The sequence below is a fragment of the Vanellus vanellus genome (genome assembly GCF_965231255.1).
Source record: "Vanellus vanellus genome assembly, chromosome: 3".
Taxonomy (NCBI): Eukaryota; Metazoa; Chordata; class Aves; order Charadriiformes; family Charadriidae; genus Vanellus; species Vanellus vanellus.
The window spans coordinates 67,811,752-67,825,760 of NC_138907.1; the positions used below are offsets into that span (position 1 = coordinate 67,811,752).

A 14,009-nucleotide genomic window follows, 5' to 3' on the forward strand; every position below is an offset into this window, starting at 1 on the left:
CCTCTTGGTTACCTTTCTACTTACCTTAAAAATCAACCTGTTCACAAACTAAAAGGAGCAAATGAAAACATTCTAAGTGAATCCTGCATTTAGTGTGACTAAGTTAATACTCATTAATTGCATTTTACTAGAAAAAAGGCGAGTTTGCAAAATAGGAAGAAGGGCTGAAGGTAATGGAAATTGAGTTATAAAGCAAGTTACACACAGAACGTGTTCTGCTACCAACATGGCATCTTGTAATTCTTTAATAAAAGCAAAAACTTCTTTTGATGTTAGAATCTGATAGATCCTGGGGTCAGAAATCATTTGTGTAAAATTCAAGTGTTGCCAAACTTTCTTGCTCTATCAAAAACCTTCAGATTTTATTCGAATGAAACTATGCTTAGAAATAATAAACATCATAAATCAGAATGTTTTGCCCTTTAGATTTTCAGCTAGGTTGACTGAAAACAGCTACTCGTTCACAAGCATCTAAATTCACTGTTGTCTAATTCCACACTGGTTCTGCTAAAGACAGTCACTGCCCTTCGACTTAATGTACCAGTGCGGTCCCATTGCCCTGTTCTGTTCTTGACCGATAAACGTGCACCACTTGCATTAAATCAGTCGGAATTAGAAATGTTCAATGACGCAGTAAATCTGTCCTCCCAATTATCAGCTAATCTATATTTGCATAGCACTATTTACTATAGTACATTGTTCGTATTCCCTAGTAGGAATGAAACTGTCCAGAGAGAAAACAAAATTAAGTGATTAGATATAAAAGGCACAGATCTGCCACTGTATTAAAGCCACTGTATGTAGACAAGGAATCCCCCAGGTCATTGCAACTTTGGTTGCTAATGCCAATCCTACAACTCAGTATTCGCTTGCTTTTTCATTGCAAGCAGCATAGTTTTACAACAGCGCAGGCTTTTTACATCATGCTTGCCATTGTCCATCCTCAAGATACTTTATTTGTTACGTTTCCACTGCACTCTAATAAATGAGAAGTAATCTCTGAAACAGCAATGGCTCCTAAGGCCAGTAGCAAAGTGTCATTAATTGGTATCTGAATGGTGCTACCACAGACTTGGTACATTTCTGGAGCTCTATTATTTGACTGAAGTTTTAAGATGTGTTTTGTGGCTGGGTATGTATATCCATTACATATAGACTGCTAGTTCAAACAAGTGGTGTTAAAGAGCTTAAAGTTCAGAACTGCCAATACCTTTCTCCAGCCTAGAAGTGCAGCTTTAAAAGGTGAAAAGCTTACAAATAGTGAGTGCTCGAAGCAGTCTGAACACTGCAAGAAAGCCAATTCTAACACTGACTTTTGCTTGTGTTTCTCATATGTAATGTATGATTTACACAATGAAGTTTGGCCTTCCGTCACATTTTTTTTCCTAATAGCGAAGTATGACAGCGATTCTGCCTTATCCTGCTGCCGTATTTCTATTGATAGCTTGCCATTGATGCTTACCAAAATGTCAAATGCTCTCATCTAGCTAATAAATAATGTCATTAGCTAAACTAGCTCTCAAGGACAGAGCTGGCTACGTGGAAAGTCCATCAACTCGAGCGGTGTTTGCCTTGACTAGGGGGATGGAGATAAGCTGGAGTAAAGGTCACAACTTGTTCTCCTCGGTGTTTGTTTCTAAGCAACCCAGTCAGTTTGTCTGTGCTTACAGCACACCAGGTTGAGTTTGCTTTGCTTTCCTGCCTCTGCAAGTAAGGCACCGAAGGTGACAGCCCCTCTGGAAATGAGCTGCTGTGCTCCACATCAGGTGGCTGAAGAAGCTCCTGCTCTACGGGCAGGAGGCTTGGAAGCAAACCCAGGGGAGAAGCCAGCAGTAACAGAGCTGTTTGGAGTCAAGTGACTTCAAACTAGCTCTCGCCCAGAGTAAAAAACATAACTGTAATTAAAAATTCCCAAACAACTCTCTGTGTATGTGCATGTGTGAGAAAGCACGAGCATCTTGAGACGGACAGGAATGGACCAGCCCTTGGTTTTGTGCAGTGGTCACGCTGAAGCAAGAGACAGTCCGTCCGGCTTAGCGCAAGTTAGGCAGGTTAAGGAACGGCTGACCAGCTCACTTCGGGATGTGCGAATGCTTGAATGGTACTCACAGTCTGGAACTGATACAAATTAGATACGAGAAAATACCAAGCAGCGATGCAGGGAGCTTGCATGTTAGCAGCAAAACAGAACTCTGATGACTGTGAGCGATCCGCTGGAGATTTACACAGAATTGGGTTTTGTGGTCTCCTGCCTTTTCTGCACTGGTTATAAAGGTTTTTTTCAACCAGATGAGAAGCAGGCAGCCCGACGCTGCTAAGGGACGGGAGCGCTCGGGGTGCACTCTCGAGGTGCAGGAGGGCTCGCAGAATATAAAGCCACACCAGAAAAACCAGACTGACTTTGCAAGAATTCTCAGAAGAGGAGTTCAGGCAATCACGTTACTGGGACCATCCTTCATAGGCATCTGTCTCAGATCAGTGCGTCAGGGAAGAGGCTACAGAATAATACACTAAAGTGAGCTGTAACGCATTCCCAGCACCAGATGATATTCGTGCAAAATTTTCAGATGTGTCCAAGGATAAAATAGTTTTTTATAGATCATTTTTTTGTAGATGAATATATTTTTTTATATAAATATATAAACTATATATATTTTTTATCAATAAAATAAAATTTTCTAATTGTGATGTACAATTTCTCTCATGAAACATGATAGTAGCAATTTGGAGGTAGCTAATTTGATGCCAGTTTCTAGAGTTTCAGGAGAGAGCTAGGGAACATATGGACCAAGAAACCTGCTGTCTTTACTGGCCAAATTGGCAAGAACTGTAATGCAGACCCAGGAGATGAACACATTGGGAATGAATCAACGAAGTTTCTGTAAGCAGAAGTAATTCTTCATAAATTCATTAGTTCTTTGAAGTATTCGACAGCCCTGAGGACATGGGAAATCCAGCTGATATAGTTTTCTTTAACTTCAGAAGAGATTTCACCACATGCCTTTCAAAGGCTTTTGCGGGATGTAATCTGAGGGGATAAGCAGGAAGGTCCTTGCATGGATAAACAGTTAAAAGATAGAACAAAGGCGGCTAGGCAGAACTACAGCGGAAGAGATTATTGATGCTTAGTTTATGCGATACAATGTATTTCTAAATGATGTGGAAAAAGAACCGACCACATTTGGTGATGCTACTAGGGGTCCTAAAGCCAAAGACCGACTGAAGAATTGCAGAAGGAGCCCATGCTACTGAGTGACGGGGTAAAAAAACAGCAGACAAAATTCAATAGTGATAGATGTAAAATAATGCACAAGGAGAAAACCCAGTCCTAACAACATTTACAGTGATGGTAAATGTTTACACAAATGGTATTTTTCTATCATGCCAAAGAAACTTTGGCACAATGCTAAGCAGCAGTCCAAGAAAGTATATCAAATGCTCGGAACTATTTAAGAAAGAAACAAAAGAGAGCTCATTATTCCACTGTAGGCACCTGTGGTGTCCCACCATCTCAACTAGTATTCGAAGTTTTACGGTGCCCATTTCATAAAGGCTGTAGTGAAATTAGAAAATACGCAAAGACAATAACAAGGATAATTGAAAGTATGGTCCAGCTTTTATATGTGGAATGATTAAATAGCTTAGGACAGTCTTGGCTGGAAAAGAGGTGGCTGAAGACAAAATATGACATATCAATAAACCTACAGTGGGAAGGAGAGGGTGAGTAGGTTTTGAATCCAGTAGGACAATTAGAAGGCAGAAGCAGCAGGAGAAAACAAACAAAAGAATGTATTTCTTCTGACAGGGCATAGTTAAACTGCTGAACTTAACGCAGGATGTTGTGGAAGGTATGATTTCATGAGAGTTGGAAAAGCGACTGGAGAAATAACGGAAGGAAAAAATCTACTGGAGGCTATTAAATAGAAAGACATAACCCTTGGGAGTCCACGAACCCCAGTTCAGTGGAGTCTTGACAGAACTCAGGGGAGGTATCACTACACACTCCTCTTTATGTTTTTTCCCAGCACCCTTCTCAGCCAGGTAGAGGATGGTACGGGACTAAGTCATCTGACCCCACCACCTCTGCTCCTGTGCAGTGAGGAAGAGGATGGGAATCCCTACTCAGGCTGGTCACAAACATACATTACTGCTGTAATACAGTTAAGACTAAAATCCTCTATTAGAAAGAGTGCAGACTGCGCTAATGCAGCATCCGAGCACAGGCCAGGGGAGTTCCTCTGGGGGTCACAGTAGGTAACTGTCCTGCACGCAGGGCTGACTTTCTTCTGTCATACCAATGGCTATTGAAATCCATGGATATAATAGTAGGAGGGAGACAGGTTTTTAATTGTGTACCTCATGCAACCATTCTTGGGATACCACACGCACAATTTTAAAAAGGCTGTTAATTAAACTGGAAAGTTTAATTGCGCGTACAGAGCACTGCGAAGCAGTTTTGGATGTTGTATGTTTTGCAGCTCCATGCCTTAAACGTTCTGGGGAACAGGATGAAGTGTCTCAGCTCGCTCTAGTGTTGACCCGTAGGCCACCACTGACACAGACAGCAGCTGCATCAGTGACAATTCGTATGGGAAAAGCCAGTGCAAATGCAGCCCGAGAGTGGTAATTGTACTAACAGTGCATCTGTGCAGCTTGTTAAAATGAGCAAATTCACTTCGTCCTCTGATAGAAACTAAACAGCCCCAGGCTATTGCTACTGATGTACTGCTTTGGATAGCCACTCCTCTTCTTAGTAATTATTGGGTTTGGAATTACAGCAGGGACAGGAATAATAATTTTGGGGAAGACTGTTAACTATCTTCAAGTATAACATAACTTTTTGAAAACACTCATAGTCAAACTGCTCAAATAATGCTTTCCATTGAGAGTTTTCTTAATTCAGCTGGTCTCCTTGGGGGTAAATACTTCAGTTTCTTAAATGTGAAAAGTTAGCTGTCCTGCTTTTAGGACCTGTATCAGTAAGAAGCAAATACTATTTCTCTTGGTAATACAGAGCTAATATTGCTAAACACTGAGTCATCATTAGAACTGCCTACTAATTTCCAATGAACCACAATCAGGCAAACCGAACACAGACACAGGAATTTCATGAATACCCTCAAATATTTAATTTGAGTTTGGGATACTTGGCTGACAGCTAAAGTATTACATGAAAACAGATCTTAATACAACTATTAGACTATGAGGGTGAGTTCCCAGAACTGGTACCGAAACCACACTACAGGTACTTTCTGCTGAGCTTGACTACAATTTGACTACACGCAAATCACACAAACCACGTCAGATAAAATGGACAGCTGATTTGTTACAATTCTGTACTTCATTTCTTGATAGGAAGAACCTGTTCATCTTGAAGGCAGTGCAATGGATGTACACATCAAGTGGCTTAAGCAAGAATATAAGAAAACTCAGAGGAACTGGAAAGAAGTGGATAACAGAATGAATGTGACGATAGAAATGCGGAGGAAGATGATCAGCGATAAGGCACCTTTAAAAGACATTCTTAGGCTATTTCCTTTCTTAAGATGCCCTTATCAGGTAACAGATATTTTTAATAATGACATTGGATCCTATGTTATAGACGTCATACGACCGTAGGCATGTATTTTAGTGGATGTTTCCGGTGAATCATAGAATCGTATAATGGTTTGGAAAGGACCTGGAAGATCATCGAGTTCCAACCCCCCTGCCATAGGCAGGGACACCTCCCACTAGACCAGGTTGCCCAAGGCCACGTCCAGCCTGGCCTTGAACACCTCCAGGATGGGGCCTCAACAACCTCTCTGGGCAACCTGTTCCAGTGCCTTACCACCCTCAAAATGAAACACTTCTCCCTAATGTTTAATCTAAACCTGCCCTCTTCCAGTTTAAAGCTATTCCCCCTCGTCCTATTGCTACGTGCCCTAGTAAAAAGTCCTTCCCCAGCTCTCCTGTAGGTCCCCTTTAGGTACTGGAAGGCCACAATAAGATCTCCCATGAGCCTTCTCTTCTCCAGGCTGAACAGCCCCAACTCTTTCAGCCTCTCCTCATAGGGGAGGTCCTCCAGCCCTCGGATCATCCTCGTGGCTCTCCTCTGGACACGCTCCAGCAGGTCTGTGTCCTTCTTATGTTGGCGACTCCAGAGCTGGATGCAGTACTCCAGGTGGGGTCTCACGAGAGTGGAGTAGAGGGGCAGAATCACCTCCTTTGACCTGCTGGCCACACTTCTGATGCAGCCCAGGATACGGTTGGCCTTCTGGGCTGCGATCGCACACTGCTGGCTCATGTTGAGCTTCTCGTCGATCAGCACCCCCAGGCCCTTCTCCTCAGGGCTGCTCTCCAGCCATTCCCCGCCGAGCCTGTATTTGTGCTAGGGATTGCCCCCACCCAGATGTAAGACCTTAAAGCGAAGTATCCATCAACATTGTTCTCTTTACTTTAACTCATACTTTTGCGATGAACCCCACTTTAAAAGATTCACCAGTCCTGTCTGAAACATGCCACTCGCAACACCAGTGGGTTTTCTGAAGTACTTTGGCGTTACTTGATATATTTCTTCCCTGCTTTGAAAAGAAACGAAACCACCCCCTCCAGTTTATAATCTTATTTTACTGAGCTAGTCTTATCCTGTCTTCAAAGCGTGCACCTTGTGTGTTGTTTTCAGTTTGGGTTTTGATGGTTGCAATAATACCAAATTATTTTTTTTTTTAGCTTTTTAGGGAGTTCCAGCTTCTCACACAGATGGACATCTATAAGAAAACAGTCGAGATTTTGGAGATTTATTCAGAAAACATATTATCTTTGTATGTGGTGAGGAATAATCCAATTAACATTATGCTGCAAGAAAATCTGAAGCGGCACACAGAGGAAGACATTCTGAAATGTCAGTAGAAACCTTCTATGCTCTGAATATCAGAGTTTTGTTGTAGCTCACTGTCCTTACTTATGTAACTAAACTAGCTCTAATTTTACTGCAAAAACATTTTAAAATGCCACAGTTGCTTGAAAAATATATAGTGATGGGGAAGCATTAAGAATAAAAGCTAATAAATTACTAGGAAAATTAAGTCAGTCAGGTATTGAAGCTTTTTTTTCCCCATTGAATAAAAAATTGGATAAAGTTAGTAACTGCCTTAAAATAAGATGAGCAGAATTATGTATTTCTAGATATGCAAAAAAGTGATTATTATTTTCTAAAAATACATGCAGAAAATGAACAAAGAGACAATTTCCTTTAGCAAGAGAGGTACTGTTTCTATGGCTGAAGATTTCATCCCAGTGAAATAACAGAAGTGGTTACCGCTGCCTGTGTTTCAAGTACATCTCTGCAGAGCTACATCACAGGAATAAGTGCCCAAATCGGTACCTCTGGCGAGCAGGTACCGCAGTCACGCAAAGAGGTCCGGGTACCTCAATGTGTTTGGCTCGCTGACTGCAAGGCAGCAAGCACCTGCTGCCACTCAACTTCTTTCAGTCTGAAAAGCCCGGGAGTGCCGTTCTGCAGGGACAAAATATGGAGGGAGTTACTCATAATCTTGGTTCTTCCCAAACTGCAGCTGTCGATGCCTATGCCCGAGCTTAGCTCTGCACGAAGTGCTCCTCTGACTGCCAATTTCTATCGAACAGGCATAATGCCGGGATGTCAAACCAAAGGCGACACAGTATGAACACGTGTGTTTCCTATAGAAGTTTCACTCCTTTTATTACCGGGTGGTTTCTTGAAGAAGTAAACAGAGTAGGTTAAAATATTGGGGTTTTCTTCCTTTAAACTTAAAAACACAAGTTCTCAATAGCTCATGATAGATTAAAAAGTGTCAACGAACAGCCTAATCCAGAAAGCCTTAATGGACTTTCTACTTATACATTTGGCCTTAGAAAGCTATAGATGTTGTAAGTAATTTCCTCTTTTCTTTTATAATATGCCCACAAAGATTTTAACTCATACCTTAGTGAAGTCCCAAGGCCTTTCTTTACTTTTCTGTTATTTCTTACAAACAACTTGACCTGGCACCTAGATAATAAATGCCTGACGAGATAGGTTCAGTAAAACACACGGTACCAGATGCCTGACCTGCAAAAAAGATCTTGCAGTCATTAACAGCTGAACCAGAGGGGTGGCGGGTACCACATCCCAGGAGGTCCTGCAGCAGCAGCTTCTACTGCAGCCTTCAAAGTGGAGTTCTCTGGCAATAGAAGTCCCCAGAGACATCTGATTTACTGGGGAGAGAGGAGTTGGGGGCAGGCGGGTTACTCAGCTCGCAAACTCCACTAGAAGCAATCCAAAGGCCTACTTACTTATTGTGAGAGGAATTTAATATTTGAGTAGCAGAGTGTCATGAATGATTTGAATCCTACTGCCCGTTGCCATCTGAGGCACCTGAACCTTCACTGTGGTACAAACCACTCGTCGAAACGGACTGAACAACAGTTCCATTGCTGAGCTCTTAACTATTTCCTAGGCTGCAATCTGCTTTTTCAGGATGATGCTGCAGTGCCAGAACGTTTTCATTTGTAATTTAGTAGAAATCCTTGCCTTTGACAGATATGAAAATGACTGCTGCATGTTTACTCCTGCCAGATGTCTTTGGAGATGATTCCAGTCTGTTCGCTGCAGTGAACGATGAGGTAGGAGACAGAGCGGTCTTGGTCTCTCTTCTTCCTATGATCTGCCGGGACACATCTCCTGGCCTTTTGGTGGCTCAGCTTAGTTGCTGGAAAAGGATGACATTAGTCTGCCTTTTGGGTAGAAGGCAGACATTCACAGACATACTAGCTGAATTCAAAGCAGTATTATTACGCTTATTTCTCTGAACTGTTCGCCAAAGTGACCCTGTGACATCATTTGAAATACCCCTTTTTTTTTAAATTTAGGTGAAGGTGCTGACACCAGTGTTGGAAGTAAAAAACCCCTTCAATGTGAATTCGTGCGAGTTTGCACTGTACGTGGAAAGAGAAGAGCTAGCCCAGCTCGATGACTGCACCATGGCCCTGGCGGCGCTGGTGGCCGCATTTCATGTGTTCGATATCCCGTGCCCAAAGAGAATCCACAGGACGCTCAACTTCCTGGAGTCCCTGGTGTTTGAGGTGAGGAGCCCAGCATCCCTCCCCGCCCAGGTAAAGAGAAGGCTGGAGGTACCCGAGCATCCCAGTATCTGATGGCGTACACAGCACTCCTCTCAGGAGCATCTGACATTTTGTCACAATAAATCCCTTTGTTGTGAAGATAAATCAGTGCCATTCTTTCTGGTGGAAGTGTTTATATATTTGTACCTCTGTTATGTTTAATAATGCCCCATTTTTATTGTACTGGCTACTTTTTTAAAATTTAAAACCTAAGCATTTTCATTATTTTAAATGGAAATTCTAGAGCAGTTTAGAGGCATTAGAGAGAATAAAATTTTCTAGATTACTGCATGTGTCGTACATTATTTTTCCATATGGAGCATTTAAAAAATTCAGATAGTCTTTTGGCTGTCAGAATTTAAAAAACACACTTGTGATTTGAAGTGAACACTTTGCTGTTTCAGATGCTAATACATTTAATGTTTTGAAGTGGCACAAATCAAAGATTTACTAGTTACCATCATTTCATTATGATGATGATCACTGAAAGGCTACTGTAATAATTTTTGTGCTTTAAAATGTGAGCCTGATTTATAATTTGCAGGATGAGTTTTCACTGTTTTCTCCATATATGAAACATTCTTTTCTTTTTTTTAACATTAATCCTGAATTGGCTAAATAGGGATTCTGAGATGAGCTCTCCAAGTAGCAAGAATGACTTATCTGGGATGGTGCCACGTGCGTTTGTAACCACAGCTCTGGCATCAGGATGAGAATGCCTCATTTTCTTTCTGAATTTACTCCCCAGAGCAAATTGGCCTTCTCCACATGGTGGCTCTCCTATCTGTCCACACAGAGCGGAGGCCCTCTCCCCTCTTCTTCCACAGCCTCTTCTTCTCCATAACATCCTTTTGCTCCTTAACTCCTGCATGTCTGGAAATCCCAGGGGTTACTGCCTGACAGCGCATGGCTTCAGACGACCGCCTAGCGATGGACAGCATTAATTAGGAATTAAAATGTTTTTTTATTAAAACACTGCATTCTTCTAAAGAGATCAGTCTCCTACCAGTTCTAAAAACGTCTGTGTAGGCAAAGCAGCGTTTGTGGTCACAGTGATTCTTTAAAACTCTTGGAACACGCAGCTTTGAAGACCACAGAACTTTTGTTAAAGCCTGGCTGTGCAGGGCTGACTCCAATGCAGAGATTACAGTGGGTGACTGCAGCACGAGGGTAAATTGCTGCATTTAACAGCCTGACTCTCTTGCTAAAGTGTTAGGATTTTTCCTGTGGCTCCTATGGAAATCAGGGGGCAACCTTTACCTGTGTGACAGCTGGGCTACCTCCAACACGACTTACAAAACAACACCAACTGCCATTTTAAAGACTCAGTAGGTCTCCTGGGTGTTTTTCGTTTGAGTGAATTTGTTGGGTGTAGTTTTTGTAACAGAGGTGGCTACACCCTGCCATCTCATCACATGGGATACAAAAGTATGGATTATGCATGTCCTCACTGTTGTAAGTGGCAGCTGTATGAATAAAAAGTTGGGCTCTGTATCATTTAAGTGAGGTTTATGCTACATTTTGTAAACAGTATTAATTCAAACCCCTTTCTTAAACCACACAGTACTTTGTAAGTAGGTATATAAAAATTCAGGGAGCTGCTAACATCCTCAAGTAATCTGTCGAGCAACAAATCTCTTCATTGGTTCTCACTGTAGGCTACAGAGCTGGCACACGAGAGAGACAGAGTGAGGGAAAATAAATTACATGGAAGGACAGATGGAAAGAAAACAGAAGAATTTCACATTTTACTGGTCTACACGTGCAACTTCATCTACTGCCAGTTAGAAAATCCAGGTCCATAAATGGGGTTCTGATTGTGACAGCAAGCAGCCTGTGAGCCTTAGCAGTAAGTGTTTAGGGGAGAGGGCAGACAGCGGTAGGCAAGTCACTCTTTTAAACTCATGGCCACATTGAGCTACAGTGAGGAATTATTCCATGCCACCCTTGGGAACAGCTGGGTTCATCTGAGAATCTTGGGCACGCACAAACGTAACAGACAGCTCCAGTTCAGGTTTTATTTGTATTGTAGTACAATAAGAGTGCAATTTGAATGTACAAATATTGAACAAAATGTAAAAATATTATTTATACAATGCTATGGAAGGAAATTAACAGAGTAATGCAACTTACTTCATACTGACCCTGTTTCACCTCATATTATGGCAGGTACCAGTTACCTACATGTTGGGGCACAGAGAGTACTTGAAACCTTAAGGAACTCCAGCCAAAGAACAGCCTAGCAAAATCTGTGGGAAGATGCGACATTCTCCCAGCTCTGTGCGACGGAAATGCTCTGTTTGTTCTCAGCTCTGAAGGCTGAGCAACTGCCCACGGCAGCGCTAAGAAGAGGGCGGTCAAAAATCTTCATCCAACTCTTCTCTCTCTTCTTGCAAAAGTAACATTCTGGAACAGTCCTCAGTATACAGGTAGCTAGGCTTTCTCCCATTTAAAGTGCATCTGGTTTATATCTTACATATATATATACCGAGTGCAACGACTTGCCCTGACAAATCGTTGTAATAATCCTCCAAGAAAGAAGGTTGCCTCACCTAAGTACCTGCTGGTGTCGTCTGCAGGCTGCTAATGACCCAGTGAAACACATACGTTTTACACCTAGGATGTGCAGATGCACCAGATGGCGTCTAAGTATCCTTTTCCTCCGAGCTTTTGTCTTTCCCCCGATGCCTTATTCATTTCTAAATCAGGCTTTTCAACTAGGACGTGGCAAGTGAAATAACGCTCCCACCATTGCAAAAACAAACCTACATTGAACGTGAAGCCAGAGTAGCAGTCCTAGCTTTAGCACACCGTTCTTCTCCACTGTTGTGGTAACTATACTGGAGACTGGCATGTGCAGACACGAATGAATATATTCTTTTTTGCTAATATCGTTACCTCAAAATACATGTGTCTTCCTGCATGTGCTGAAGGAATAGAGCAGGCTCCCATGTGAAAGGCTGGGACTCTATTGTGCAGCATAAACGAGAAGCCGTCTATGAAGTCAATCTTTATTTTTCAGTTGCTGCCTTCTCTATACTGATCTTTTGGTAAAATACATTAAAGATGCTGGTGGAAAAACTCACATAACATTTTTGTAATCGTGCAAAAGTAAAAACATTCAGTTATCAAAAAAGCATTATAATTTCAACCCCAACAAGGTTTGTTTTGTTACAAGCAAACAGACAGTTTTATAATCTGCAAAGTTATATGCTATAGCATAAAGTGTCACGTATGTAACATTAAGTGTTTCATTTTTAAACTATGGCACAAATACCTATTAGCCGTAACAGTCTCATCTGGCTACCTGTAGCCTAATTTTCGGCTAATCAGTTTTTATTTTGATAGTATCAAGTAAAAGCTTCTGAAAAGTAAAATGGGTACATGAAGTAGAGTTCAAGAATTCTTAGAAAATATTAACATTCCCTTATATAATACAGCATAAATAATTAATGAAGGTTTTCTTGATGTCCAGAGAAAGTTAGGGATCCTAACCATCCGTGGAGAATTAGCGCCATTAGTTTGGTAAGTAAGACTAGCTGACACGGTTGTTACGCAGTACCTTCTCAAAAGCCTGAACACTTCCCAGAAGGATTCAGATGTGTACTGGCTCTAGGAGAATATAAATAGTCCACCAGTGCTGAACATACGTTTCTTCCTTTCTAAGAGTCCTTACTCAACAGTTCTAGCAAGTCTTTGTGCTTTGAATAAAACATGAGCTCCAGTGGAGAAAGCTGGCTCGTACACATTTTCCATTATCTTCAAAGCTCATTGTGTGAGTTTTTCTCTGCAGCTTTGAACATCAGAATGGAATTAAAGATTTTTAGGGCTGGTCCCAGTTTAATGCTCATTATTTTGACTATGTCTGATTGGGTCATTAGTAGAAATGCTTCTCCATCGATTTGCTTGAAAAGAAAAAACACACAAAGCTATTAATAGGTCTGACAGCGCAGCAGTATAGATGTTTCTGAAAACATGAAAAGAAAATTCCCAGTGATTTCAGACAGCGTAAACAAATGGCTAAAACCACTTCCATATGCTCTCAGGATAGCTTTGATTTCAACCTTTTAGACAGATCAGCTACTCCAAAAGAACAGGATGATGATCTTGCTGCTTGAAAACAACTGTCTGGCTAGTTTTTAGGTAACCAGTTCTTATTTTCATACTGACAGTATGAACTAAAAGCTACTGTTTACCCGTTTTACTTTTCAAAGTAGAATTCAACTGTACTGCGGCACAGGAACACCTTTTAACATCTTAGCTGCTCCTTTTATGCAAGCCTCCATAAGAAAGCTTCTGGAGTTAACTCCTAACTACAGAACTGCAATCCCCCTTCGGGCCACCCCTTTCTGTTCATTAAATAGCAAATTAAAACGAATTTGGTCCCAGATGTAAACAGGGGCCAGGCTACATAAAACTGCCTCTTTGACACAAACAGAACTTTTCAAAACACTGAATATTTTTTCTGCCAGCTTTGTAGTGTTGCTATTTTAATAAACATTACAAGTGAATATTTTCCTGTAAGCAAATTGCTCTGTCAACAGGAGTGCTAAATCCGAACGTCAAGAGCCACAAGGCCCTCGCTTCCAAGGGCTTCAATGGGGCCAACACTTCTTGTGTAAACTTCAGGTCACTTAGTAAGTTTTCAGCGTAACGTAAGCAGGATAGCTAGGCCTAAAGGCCAACTGTGGTTAAATCGGGAGCGCTGCTTAGGCATAAAGACACTAATTTGAGATAAAAGCAGTGTAATTAAGTTTCTGTAGGACTAAAAGACAAGCTTTCTGAATCAGACAGGCTGCAAAGGAAGCCTGCAAGGTACACCCCAGCACTGTAAGTTGAGGAACACTATGGTGAGAACAGCATAATGCAGTTACCACAATTTCTTT

General features: G+C 41.6%; 2 protein-coding genes across 2 annotated transcripts in view; one reads left to right on the plus strand and one right to left on the minus strand.

The window, feature by feature from the left end:
* The window catches only part of SAMD3 (sterile alpha motif domain containing 3), a gene marked incomplete at both ends in the record, with an annotated part of 41,809 nt that extends 32,653 nt beyond the window's left edge, over nt 1-9,156 (plus strand). Inside the window, 4 exons of the mRNA XM_082481580.1 lie at nt 5,356-5,559; nt 6,712-6,883; nt 8,543-8,625; nt 8,872-9,156. Of these exons, the coding sequence (XP_082337706.1) occupies nt 5,356-5,559; nt 6,712-6,883; nt 8,543-8,625; nt 8,872-9,156 (744 nt within the window). The remainder of the gene's footprint in view (nt 1-5,355; nt 5,560-6,711; nt 6,884-8,542; nt 8,626-8,871) is intronic.
* A 1,971-nt stretch (nt 9,157-11,127) lies between these two features.
* L3MBTL3 (L3MBTL histone methyl-lysine binding protein 3) overlaps nt 11,128-14,009 on the minus strand; it is a 76,398-nt gene continuing 73,516 nt past the window's right edge. Inside the window, exon 21 of the mRNA XM_082480801.1 lies at nt 11,128-13,028. Within this exon, the coding sequence (XP_082336927.1) occupies nt 12,885-13,028 (144 nt within the window). The 3' untranslated portion in view covers nt 11,128-12,884. The remainder of the gene's footprint in view (nt 13,029-14,009) is intronic.